Source organism: Thalassophryne amazonica, chromosome 3 (genome assembly GCF_902500255.1).
Source record: "Thalassophryne amazonica chromosome 3, fThaAma1.1, whole genome shotgun sequence".
Lineage (NCBI taxonomy): Eukaryota > Metazoa > Chordata > Actinopteri > Batrachoidiformes > Batrachoididae > Thalassophryne > Thalassophryne amazonica.
This window is the reverse complement of record NC_047105.1, coordinates 76,770,853-76,784,014: the sequence shown is the minus strand read 5'-3', so window position 1 is coordinate 76,784,014 and position 13,162 is coordinate 76,770,853. Positions and strand designations below refer to the sequence as shown.

Genomic DNA, 13,162 nt, shown 5'->3' with positions numbered 1-13,162 from the left:
CAATAGCACAACAGCACGGAACGTTAATCTTGACCGTGCGTAATGGTTCCTGATTATTCGCCAGCAACACGTACCATTAATCACAATGTGTGGTAACAGGTTGCAGCAGTTCCTGAGGACACCTGACGCCTCTGTCTCAAATCATCACATTCGTGATCAGCGGCCAAGAATGTATACTTCGTGGCATTCGTGACTTGTCGTTATGTATAAACGCAGCATTATCGAGCTCATTGGCCAACACATAAATGGGTAAAGGGGTGGAGTGTAGGCAAGACCCTGTGTGGCCTGGGTGGAAATAACACACCCCTATCTCTAGTGTTCCCAAAGGTAATAGTCTAACTGACGTTGGTTGGGGGGATTACAGTTTACTAAAGCATATTTTTTTTTTTTTATAAAAGGTGATTATATTATTTGATGGGTGCTTTTGGTGGGATATTAAAAATTATTAATAGATTATTGACTCAGTAATTTTGGCACCAATGTCAGCTGAGCTACAATACTTGTTAACACATTAAAGGCACTAACATAAATTGTACAAAAATTTCATTGGGTGGAAATACTGAAGCACACAGTTCTTACATGAGTTTGGACAGTTAACCTCATAGCAAGCTACATTATTAGAAATTTGTAATGCAAAGCTCAGACAATGTCGCACTAACAATAGCTGTTACAATCATGCCAACATTAGCATGACTGCGCTTTCATCCCACGTGAACTTTTAAATCCATCATGAATCACTGCTTTACAGTGCTCACCTTAAAGCCTAGGTCTGTTCATCAGCCACAGTTTGAAAACAAACTTAAATCTTACATAATAAATAAAACTAATTCTTTGTGTTTACTGGCGAATCGCAAACCAACTTTCCAGCAAGTGCTAAGCTTCGATGGTGTGCAAGCTCCCATTAAAGTCCACGTTAAAATGACCAACCTTAGAGCAGTAAATAGTCATGTTTGCAACCTGGTAAAAGAAAAACAAAAAACACACAACAGTTTTGGTCTCTACAGATGGTTTCCCCCTCCCCCTCCATGACAACTGTATGGGGGGTGAATTTCTTTCTAACTTCTTAGTTTAAGATGTTTTAAGTCATAAAGTTATGCATATTAGGGGCATGTCTTCATTGAGTGACAGCTGCTAAGCGAGTGCGTCCGAGACTCAAAGTCAGAAGCTCATAGGCTGCTCAATGCAGGCACTAGCTGTTGTGAGGGGTTTTACCACACTCATACAGCACTTCCAAGACACTAACTTTACACAACTGTTACTGAACTTTGGGCTATGACTGTAAAAAGGTTTATTTTTTCAAAATTGAAATAACAGAATCCATCCAGCAACTTCGTTAACATGTACAGACCTTTTTTTTTTTCCCCAGGGAAGCTAAATAATTCTATATACATGTAAAAAGTCAAGTGTTGGTTAGTTAGTTGGTTGGAATACTTATAAGTTGGGAACTACTGGGTGAAGAAAAATAATTTTAACAAACCATTTGTATCAGTGCATCAACAGTGTTGTTTTAGGCTATAAACAAACTGCAGCACTCAGAGTCCATACCTCCACCAAGGAAAAACAATTACAACTGGAGCTACAGGGCATAGAAGAAAATAAATAAATTTAACACGCTGTTGGAATGAAGGAATCAACACAGTAGTTTTAGGCTATAAATAAACTACCATTTGTATCAGTGCATCAACAGTGTCGTTTTAGGCTATAAACAAACTGCAGCAATCAGAGTCTATACCTCCACCAAGGAAAAACAATTACAACTGGAGCTACAGGGCATAGAAGAAAATAAATAAATTTAACACGCTGTTGGAATGAAGGAATCAACACAGTAGTTTTAGGCTATAAATAAACTACAGCACTCAGGGCTCATAAACACCGATTCCTATGTTTTTTCCTTCAGTCTTCTGTCCATGGTGTCAAATGTGAAAGACAGAACAAGTATGTCACTTTTGGGCAACTGTATCAACATGGCAGTGCAACATGGTGGCCTCCAAGAGGAAGCCCACTCACTTGTAGCTATGAAGGGCTCATTCTAAGCTTATGAAAACAGAATTACAGATGGCTATGAATGTTATATTCCATGTTTGCTAATAAATGTCCCTAAATTTGACACACTGTTGCATCAAAGGAAATGACAGGTAAAGTGTTGGTTGATTTTATATTACGGCCACAACATGCTCATGACTATTTAAATGACTTTATTCAGTCCCTTTGTGCTAAGATTTCATTTAGTGTAAAACAACAATGTGGTCTGACATGCCAAAAATGCACATACACTTCCTGTTTCAGACTGTGTACCATAAACTCTCAATTACGGGGACAATAAAGTTTAATTCTTCCTGGGAGGATGCAATCTTTAAACAAAATGCAAATACTAAGAAATCTGTGTGCAATAAATGTTTCAAACCTTGACCAGGGCTGAATGTAGGTAGATGTTATGGGGCATGATGACGGCACCTACAATACCCACTGCCTGCTCCAGCTGCACAGGACCACATCCATCACAGTAAGGTAAAAACATACCCTTCAGCAGCTCACTTTGGGACGGCTTTACTAGCACATACTAAAGGCAAGCAATAAAAACAAATACATCAAACAGCCAGTAACATCTGGACAACTGTGATGCTTTTCTACAAACAAGCTTACCTCATAACCAAAACTAACAGCCATTACAGTGATGAGAAAACCAAAGAAAGCTTCAAGTTTTCTGAGTCCTAGAAAGAGATACAAGCTTAATAACTGAATCACTGATTTGTACATCTTTTCAAGTGCTCAATGGAAGTTACTGTGCTTGATTGTAAAGAGAATCACCTACCGTACTTGTCTAGAAAAAGAAACACAAATGTGTCACTGATCGTAATGAGGACGCCTGCCCACAGTGGAATCCTACAGATGAAACAGAACAAATGTTTTTATTTTAAATAATCAAATTATGCAAGTATACTCTTTCATAAGTTGAAAAAATGCTCGTGGCTTTTCATAGACAAGCAATAAATAAAGTACCTGCCCACTGAGAGAAGGTTGAGAGCTATTGCACAGCCTATGACCTCCTGCATGTCTGAACCAATAATTGCCAGTTCCACCATGAGCCAAAGGATAATACGTGGGACCTGACAAAGCAAAGGACAAAGTACTAAGTCAAACCTTTTAAACATACATCAAAGAGAGAGCTGGTTTCATGGCATACTAAGAAACTGTAATATGGCCCACAAATATTTGTGTGTGTGGGCGGAGGATATATATATATATATATATATATATCCTTTTGCACGTATTTGGTGTTTTAGTTTTCAGGCCTTTGACTGTCGAGAGCTTCCGAAAGGAATTTTGTAATGCGAATGCATAATGACAATAAAGAACTATCTATAAACCTCTTCTTCAATCTCACTCATCTGACTTGGCCTCTAAACAGTCCTTCCTCCTCAGTCCCTCTGATATGCACATTCCTAATCCTGTCCATCGTGTTGACTCTGGACCAAGATGTTAAATCAGATCAAATGAATAAATCTGAATTTCTTCAAGCACAATGTAGGCATGGTGCATGTTGGAGCATAAATACTGCTAGATGTTGACTATAATTACCATTGTATATTGTAATTATAGTTGAATGTTATAATATACTTCTGTTAAGGTGCCCTGACACTTGTACGCACTCTGCTGTGCAGAAGAGTAAGCTCGTCACAAACAGTTGTAAACTGTGCGTGGCTTCGTGCAAGTGCGTAATTTTTTTTTTTTGACATGTTCAAAATCTCCATCACGCATTAATTACGTGAACATTGTGCAAACAATTAAAAACACTGCATGAGTACGCGTGATTGCATCAGCGCACCGCATCACTGCACAGCTCATCTTAACGATTATAGCGAGATGTTAAATCTATCATAAACATACTTTTACAGCTACTCATGAGAAGGAATGAACATGTAACTGTTTTATCAAGCCATTCAATACAAACATTACAAATAATTAGCTTTTAGATGATTCCAAATGCTTTCTCCACCTCATGAAGCGCAGGAAAGAGAGACAGAGAGAAAAAAAAAAAAAAAAACACAACAACAACAACGCTGAAATGGTCCTCTGTAATTCCAGAAGCGATTAGAGGTGTTTTCAACAGCCAAACTCAGAAACAATTATTAATCCACTACGAAATAATGATTTTATATATGCAGCGTCCAGCACACAAAGCGTGGCATCCAGCTGGGAGTACATTAGGTGTGACTGTCACAATAACGTGCGCGAGAGTGCAGCGCCAAAATGCATTTAAGTGTCAGAGCACCTTTAGATCAATTATTTAATGAATTCATACACCTTTCTCCACCCACTTCACAAACCTAAAACACTCAACTACTTTAAAACAGTCAGACGTCACCTCAAATCTTTTAGTACTTTCATACAACAGCCTCTGGCATTGTGATTTATTAGTCTTGACTGTTAACTACACATTTCAGACATTCTTCAGGTGTGTTTTGTAGTAGAAAAGTGTTTTCAAATTAGTGACTTTCATTTTTGTTCCACCACAACATTGCATGTGGTGCAAAAGTTTACCTCAGCTTTTGCAATACATTTTGTTGGTAAATGTAAGATGCTCATGTCACACTTCTGTGTGTCATCAGAAACAGAAGCAAGGAAGGGCGTTTCACTGATGTACAGCTGAATGGGTTGTGCAGGGTGCGTCTACGATGGCTGGTCGAATTTGCAGTGAATGGACAACACAGCAACATCAAGGAAAGTCCACAGGGATTGGCTGAATTTGTATTAATTTTTTGTGGCTGAGACATCGCAATAGCATTTTTTTCCCGGTGGAAAAGCAGTGAATGAGTGCCCATAAATGCTTTCTTCCCCATGGTTTCAGTGTTTATTGTTGCCATGTTTCTATGGCAACAATAAACAGCTAACAAGGATAAGCTTATAGGTAAGGTCGGGCCTACGTCATTTCTGCCGCAATTTTGGATTGCCGCTAAAAACAAACTGTACGTACACTCACAACCATTGTTGATAGTCGTCTTTACTGCTGTTTATTCGTAAAGGCCTGCCAAATTTGGTCACGCCAAATGGCGTATGAGTATGGGGACAGCCTTGATATGTCTGCAAAAGTTGGTTAAAAAAAGCTTATAGTTGGATCTCAGGATTGAGATGACAGCCCGCCATGAAAATCTGACAACGGATTTGAACCAGGAACCTTCCGCACTGAAACCAAGTGCACTAACCGCTTGTCCACCATCCCTGCTAGAGAAAGTACAAGAATATAAACCAAAATATATAGTTTTGTTGCAGGTGTCAGATCATTGCTTTCTCTCTTGTAAGAAATCTCCAAAGTTTTCTGCCAATTTAATAATGGAGGACTGTTGTGACAGGGTCTTTATATTTTATAGCCGATAGATAATGTAAAAATACATTGAGGAAGATGATGTACAACGGTTTCTAACTTTTTTAAATGAAAAGGACAGGCTTTAAAAGAGAAAGAAGAACTGAACTCATGCAGTGACAATAAGAAAAGCTCACAGTGGGATACTGGCGATGGCACACTTCAGCTAGATGCATCCCAGTGACGACCCCCAGACGTGCTGCTAATCTCTGTAACAGAAGGCCGATGACGGTGGCTCCAAGGAGAATCCACAAGAGCTAAGAAAGAGGGACAAAAATCTACATTAGTACATTGTAACCAGTTATAGCATTTGCTGATGTTTATTTAGCATGCCACAAACAATCCAAAATGTTCACGAAAACAGTAATTGTGCTTTGGACAAAGGTGACTGCGATGTCAGCATATAGTAATGTCAAATGAGATACAAAACCTGAGTTGTATCGCCTTCAAAAACGGATCTTGTTTAGAAACAATATATGTCAACAGTTTGTAGGTGAAAAGGCCAACAATGACTTGCATAACACATCCTCAAATATGAATAAAAGGTCTCATAAGAATGTTAAGACACATTTTTCTAGGCAAGTTTTTTTTAAAATCTGAATCTCAACCCTTAACCCAGAAAACTAAACTGCAGACACATGAGATACTGAAAACAACTGGGTACAAATGGTCCTCAAGGACACTGACAGGCAGACAACTTCTGCTTTGTAAAGAGCAACATGTTTTCTTCCCCCACCTTAAAGCCAGCTTTAGCTCCAGACTGCAGGTCAGACTCAATGTTCCCTGGATCCAAGTAAGCAATACTCATCAAAAACCCTGGTCCAGTAAAAGCCCAGAGTTTACGGAAACTGAACACCTGAATGGAAGAACAGCAGTGTCTTTTTACTGTACTTGTAAATTTAACATTAATAAGGGATACTTTGCTTCTTATTGGCCAAAATTGTGGAAAATATTCTGACTTGCATTTTTGTAAATATTTTAAACAAATCTTTCAAACTGCTAATTCAATCCACTGCTTACACTATACAAATTTCATTTTTGAAAAAATTGAATGTTTAAATTGTGCAGCTTATGTGACAAACATCTAATACCAGTACCTGGTTGACATCCTCAGGAATGGGCACCTTCTCTTCAAAATATGTGGTGAAGACTTCATCTTGAGCTGTAGGTGACTCTGAAGGAGCGATGGCGCTGTACTGTCGCGTTTGAATGGCCCCATTTTCCTGAGGGGAGCCCTCTAACAAAGTGTAGACAACAGAAAGTGACAACACAACATTTTTTCCTACTTTTCATTTATTCTTTTGTCATATTTTAAACAACTGAGAACACAGCAGGACAAGACAAATAGAAGAAAAAAAAAGTTACAATTTAGAGAACAACTACACTCTTACACGTATTTCAATAATGTGGATGGATTCAATAATGTGCTTACATAACAGCCTAAGTCCATCCATTTTCTACACCCGCTTACTCCAATCAAGGGGCACGGGGGGGGCACGGGATGCAGCCTATCCCAGCAGCCACAGGGAGTGAGGCAACAGCCTAAGCAGGGAGGTGATGGTCTAGTGATTAAGCGTTAGGCTTCGGACCAGAGGATCCTCAGTTCAAAACCCAAGCAGACCGGAAATCACTAAGGACCCCTGGGCAAGGTCCTTAATCCCCTCGTTGCTCCCAGTGTGTAGTGAGCACCTTGCATGGCAGCACCCTGACATCGGTATGTGAGTGTGTTTGTGTGAATAGGAGGCATCATTGTAAAGTGCTTTGAGAGTGTGATGCAGATGGAAAATCGTGATATAAATGCAGTCCATTTAAGCAGGAGTTTTTCTAAACCAAGAAACAGGTGCTGCGCCCCCTTATTTTGGCTATGAGCTCAATTTCCTAAATGCTGATTTTTTTTTTTTTTTTTTAAAGGAGTTATTCTTAGCATACAGTATTGCGCTCTGCGATCGATTCTTCCGTAAATACATAACATTAATGCCAGGAAATAGCAAACCTGTTCGCAATCAACAGCATTTTTTTTACCCAAAATACTGATGGTGAAACGGAGGATGGCCCGGTGGTTGTTCCAGCAATATCAAATATTTTGTGTCTGTTACCTACAACCCGCGTGGAATGTCTCAAATCTAAACTTATTTCTAGGCATCTTATATATGCTACTCTGGAATCACCCCTAAATCCAAACAGTCCAACTCCACTGACGACTTAGTCTGGGTCTCATTAACATAAGATCACTGTCCTCAAAATCACTGTTGATTAATGATCAAACTATGGACCACCACTTAGATATGATTGGGTTATGTGAAACCTGGCTTAAACCGACTGCAGTCGTCCCCTTAAATGAGGCCTGCCCATTGGCATACACATTTAGTCACGTCCCTTGTGATGCAAAGCAAGGCGGGGGTGCTGCTCTTATTTATAAATCCAGGTTTAGTTTAATCTTTAGAAGATTGCCTTGCATCACTGAAAAGCTGGATGTCCAGCAATTTCGTACTTTTAAACTGACAAGTCTGAAATGATGGTTCTTGGTCCATCATTTCATCGGCATCAATTTGACCAGTGAGCGCTTAGCCTAGGCTCGTGTGACATATCTCACACTCAAAGTGAAGAACCATGGGGTAATTTTTGAGCCCTTGTTTTCCTTTCACCGCCACATTAGAGATATTACGAGGACTGCTTTCTTACACCTGCGAAATACAGTGAAGCTTTGTCCCATCCGTCTATGGCTGAGGCTGAGACCCTGATTCATGCATTTGTTTCTTCTAGATTGGACTACTGCAATGTTCTATTTTCTGGTTTACTGCAGTCCAGCATTAGGGGTCTCCATTTGGCTCAAAATGCTGCTGCCAGACTTTTGTAGAAAGCTTTACCACATTACACCCATTTTGGTGTCTCTTCACTGAGATCAGATTTTAAGATTCTGCTACTGACCTATAAAATTGTTCATAGACCGGCACTTAGCTGACCTAATTAAACCCTACGTACCGGCCCGGGCTCCGAGTTCTCAGGGTGCAGGATTACTTTGTGTCCCTAGGGTGAATAAAAAGTCTGTGGGTCCCTACCCTTTTAAATTCATTTTACCTAGCTGACATTTTTCAAGATTGTAATAAATTATGCAAAGTTTCTATAATGAGTTGGAATAGTGTGTGAATCCAGAATGTAATTATCAACGTCTATTGTTCTCTGTTATCTAATATCCGTAATTTCTCCAAAAATATTAGTTCTATCAATGTTCCATTTTGGTGACGTTCATCCTTGACCCAGTATACATAAGCATACTAAATGGAAAATGTCAGCTCTCCCATTTGTCAATGTTCGAAGGTGCATGAACACGTACACAGAGGCCACTTCACTTTAAATACAGATGATTTGCCACTCCCTTCTAGAATGGCATGTTAGTCCAGAATGTAATTATCAACGTCCATTGTTCACTGATGTTACGTAATGTCTGTAGTTTCTCCAAAAGTATCAGTCTTATCAACTTTCTGTTTTCACTGCGTTCTGCCTTTAGGTGGTCTTGCAACAGACTGGCATCCTGTCCAGGGTGTACCGTACTGCACCTTTCACCCCATGTCTGCTGAGATAGACAGCCACCCTGTGACCCTTCATTGGAGTAAACGGGTACAGAAAATGAATGAATGAATTAAAACATTGTACACCTTGTACACGACTTTCGGTGACGATGCTATGGGCATCACACAGATTCCTGACATCACCACAGCGTTCACTTTGGAATGAGCTGGTCATTTTAGCATGTTGATGGCCGCCCGGAGCGCGGCGCACTCTCCACCGTTGTGCGGCCGTCTTTAAACCGGTTGTACCGCTCCTTAATCTGTGTGATGCCCATAGCATCGTCACCGAAAGCCGTCTGAATAATCCGAATGGCTTCCACCTGGCTGTCGCCCAGTTTCTGGCAAAATTTGATGCAGTCGCGCTGGTCCAGTCGTTCCGCCATTTCCTTGCAAAGAAAAAACGACGAGAGACTACACCCATCCTCACACAAAGGCTGCTTACAAGTAAATGACGCAATCGACAGGCGTGAAAAAATTCACGCATGCGCACGAAGGTTCAAGGTTGGCTCATGCAAGCACTCGTGATTCAAATCCATCAGGTTTTCGAAAAAAAATAACAAGGCCCGATACCATTTCTAACAGACCTCGTATTTGTAGCCGCCCCAACCCCCTTTTTTGTTTGTTGAACCAAAAAATGATCCGATCACTGCCAGAAAACTGACCTGATCCACACCATGGGTTTTGTGATTGCTTGTGCCCCTATTTGCCACAGGACGTCATTTCAGGAAGTATAAACATTTCAGGATGCATTTCCAACCCTACAGTATGTGTGTACACTAATACTTTAACTTGTCCTCAAATGAAACAAGGTCACTATGATACTTCTGACTAATAAAGACTTTTCAAACTGTTATTCATCATTCGATCACTATTGGCTGGAATGTTTGCCATTTAGATCACATGCTCCTATTAAGTGTGCCCAAACCTGATCAAAGTTTATAAAAAAACAAAAAACACCCCAGGTGATTCACTCATATTCTTTTGATGTCTGAAATTCTAGAGTTTGATGAATAAATTGCTTATTCTTTTAAATTTGCTTCAGAAACATTGTAAAGTATTACGGTAACAAGTTGGCTAAACTGCATTTATATGAAATGCCAATTAGGGATCAGTATATACTTGATCAGATATGCAGCAGATCCGTTCCAAATATCCACACCTCTGCAAACCTTGTATAAACTTCAACAGCCACAGCTTGCGTGAATAAAGCTGCTTTACTCAAAAGTGTATCTTATATGCTCCTAGTGTACAACAAGACCATGGATGCAACAAAAGATAATTTCAAAATTGAATAATCTGTACTAGTGCAGGCCATAGTAAAATCTGCAATGCAGACAAATGCAAAAGATTTCAACTGCAAAAGTTCTACATAACTTTAATACATTACATTCATGTACACAACAAGCTATTATGACAACTTTAACTAAAAATCACATATTTAAGTGTTCAATCTGGTGACCAAATGGCATACACACGAGTACAAATGACCCGTTTCAATATATATGCACAGTTTTACAATTCTGTCAAATATATAATTACAATAAGTTCGGATGCGAGTAGCCTAAATTACACTGTCAAAGTACACCAGAAAACATCTTATCTTACTACTTACTGAGTTGTGACATTTCTTGCTTTTGTCTCATCTCCAACTCACTGCTAGTCTGAAAGAACACTGTTCTCTAACACTGACTGTGCTTTGGTATGACTGATTTCATCAGCCCTCGCTTTACTGCCATTAGATGTCACAGTGACATCCTGTCATCATGTTCTTACAAATAAACTATGAAGAGAGAAAAGCAAAAAAAAAAAAAAACAAAGTCCCTGATGTTGCAACTCTCTGGACAAAAGACCTGCTATTTACCCATAAATGAGTCACATAATCAGGAAGGAAGTACAGACAAAGGTTCCCTCAGTTTTCAGGTAAACGCTACATGACCACAGAGTAAGTTTCTCTTCTCGCGACCCCCCCCCCCCCCCACCCCACCCCACACACACACACACAAACAAATTCATCCAGGAGATTTCAATCAACATTGTTATTGGTTAAACTATAAATCCAATAATTACAAGGATGTAACACAATTATTACTTACACTCCATGGCCCCAAAAGGATAGCACACTTGGCATTTTCATGTGGTATCACATTGTGGCTTTTACGCTCAACTACTTTGATAAATGTGGACATATAGCAGGCTATTGTAATGGTTCAGGGCTTTATGTGAAATCAAGCAGTGTACTATGAAATCTTAAGCACAAGGATTGTGTTTCTGTTACGTTAAACAGTTACCTTCAAGGATGTCTCCTTCTCGCTCGTTATGCATTGGTGCAGGCTCGAGGATTCCTGAGACCTCAAGGAATAAATATCAGCTTCCCTACAGCAACAAAACAATATTTACACAAATTAAATAATGAAAATTAGGATTATGATGTCTTATTTTCTGAGTATAGCATGGTGATGATTTAGAACCACATTTAGGGGTTGCACACAAAGGTCACTCAACTTCACTGTTCTACAATGACATTTTGAGCTTGACAGTGACAAGGTACAAATCAAGTGACTCAGACACTCACTGTCTGCCGCATTAAGTCAAAGGAACTGTCTCTAGGCTTCCAAGACAGGATTGTCTCGAGGCACAAATCTGGAGAAGGGTACAGAAACATTTCTGTTGCTTTGAAAGTCCCAATGAGTACAGTGGCCTCAATCATCCATAAATGGAAGATGTCCGAATCCACCAGGACTCTTCCGAGAGCTGGCCGCTCATCTAAACTGAGTGATCGGGGGGAGAAGGGCCTTAGTCAGGGAAGTGACCAAGAACTTGATGGTCACTCTGTCAGAACTCCAGCATTTCTCTATGGAGCGAGAACTTTCTCAGACGACAGAAGCCGCTCCTTAGTAAAAGGCACATGGCAGCCTGCCTGGAGTTTGCCAAAAGGAACCTGAAGAGCACTCAAACCATGAGAAACAAAATTCTCTGGTCTGATAAGACAAAGATTGAACTCTTTGGTGTGAATGCCAGACATCATGTTTGGAGGAAACCAGGCACCATCCCTACAGTGCAGCATGGTGGTGGTAGCGTCACGCTGTGGGGATGTTTTTTCATGGCAGGAACTGGGAGACTAGTCAGGATTGAAAGAAAGATGAATGTAGCAACGTACAGAGAAATCCTGGATGAAAACCTGCTCCAGAGCGCTCTTGACGTCAGACTCATGACCCTAAACACACAACCAAAATATCAAAGGAGTGGCTTCAGGACAACTCTGTGAATGTCCTTGAGTGGCCCAACCAGAGCCCAGACCTCAATCTGATTTAACATCTCTGGAGAGATCTGAAAATGGCTGTGCACCTACCCTGCCCAACCAACCTGATGGAGCTTGAGAGGTGCTGTAAAGAGAAATGGGCAAAACTGCCCAAAGATAGGTGCGCCAAGCTTATGGCATCATATTAAAGAAGACCTGAGGCTGTAATTACTGCCAAAGATGCATCAACAAAGTACTGAGCAAAGGGTGTGAATACTTAGGTTTTTTTTTTTTGTTTTAATAAATTTGCAATAATAATAATAAACTTTTTTCATGTCATTATGGGGTGTCGAGAGTAGAATTTTGAGGGGAAAAATTAATTTACTCCATTTTGGAATAAAGCTGGAGGACAAAATGAGAAAAATGTGAAGCACTGAATACTTTCCAGATGCACCATACATACTACCAAAATACTCACACTCAACTAGGAGTCACTCATGATCACCAGTCCGCAGACCACTCTGAACAAGGCTGGGCTAGAGGTATTCGCTGCTTTAACATTTCCCATAATCCCTCTGCACTTACCAGAATGCACCACAACGCCAGCAGAGTGACAGTGTTTCAAAGCCATGTAAATAATGGCTAGCAAGGATGTGGATGGCGACGATTCAGCGAGTTCATGAGTGATTATGATGATAACACGTTCTCCCAAGTTGACAGGGTTATCTACAGCGGTGGGCACAGTTCAGCTAATCCGATAGCAGATAATTATCAATCAATCACGGGGCTTCTGTTTAGAGCTACGCTTCCTCCTCACAGTCACCCAGTCAGCCTGCTTTCCCGGCTGCTCGGGATCTGCCAGAGGGGAACTAACGGCGGCTAAGCTACCTTGGTCCGCACCGACTACAGGGGCCTGGCTAGCTGTAGAATTTTCCACGGTGCGGAGCCGAGTCTCCAATTCGCCCAGCCTGGCCTCCAAAGCTACGAATAAGC

The 13,162-nt window shown here is 40.5% G+C and overlaps 1 protein-coding gene across 3 annotated transcripts in view; it reads right to left on the bottom strand.

The window, feature by feature from the left end:
• The window catches only part of LOC117507095 (natural resistance-associated macrophage protein 2-like), a 62,456-nt gene extending 51,143 nt beyond the window's left edge, over positions 1-11,313 (bottom strand). For 2 of the 3 annotated variants that reach the window (XM_034166858.1, XM_034166860.1), the window contains exons 1-8: positions 11,220-11,313; positions 6,460-6,599; positions 6,099-6,218; positions 5,500-5,619; positions 3,001-3,107; positions 2,813-2,883; positions 2,644-2,711; positions 2,405-2,560 (exon numbers count right to left, since the gene is read on the bottom strand). In XM_034166858.1, coding sequence (XP_034022749.1) covers positions 2,405-2,560; positions 2,644-2,711; positions 2,813-2,883; positions 3,001-3,107; positions 5,500-5,619; positions 6,099-6,218; positions 6,460-6,599; positions 11,220-11,253 — 816 coding nt within the window. In that variant the 5' untranslated portion in view covers positions 11,254-11,313. Of the gene's footprint in view, positions 1-2,404; positions 2,561-2,643; positions 2,712-2,812; positions 2,884-3,000; positions 3,108-5,499; positions 5,620-6,098; positions 6,219-6,459; positions 6,600-10,543; positions 10,662-11,219 lie in introns of those variants that run through there. The other variant, XM_034166859.1, reaches the window with a different exon arrangement.
• Positions 11,314-13,162: the final 1,849 nt, after the last annotated feature.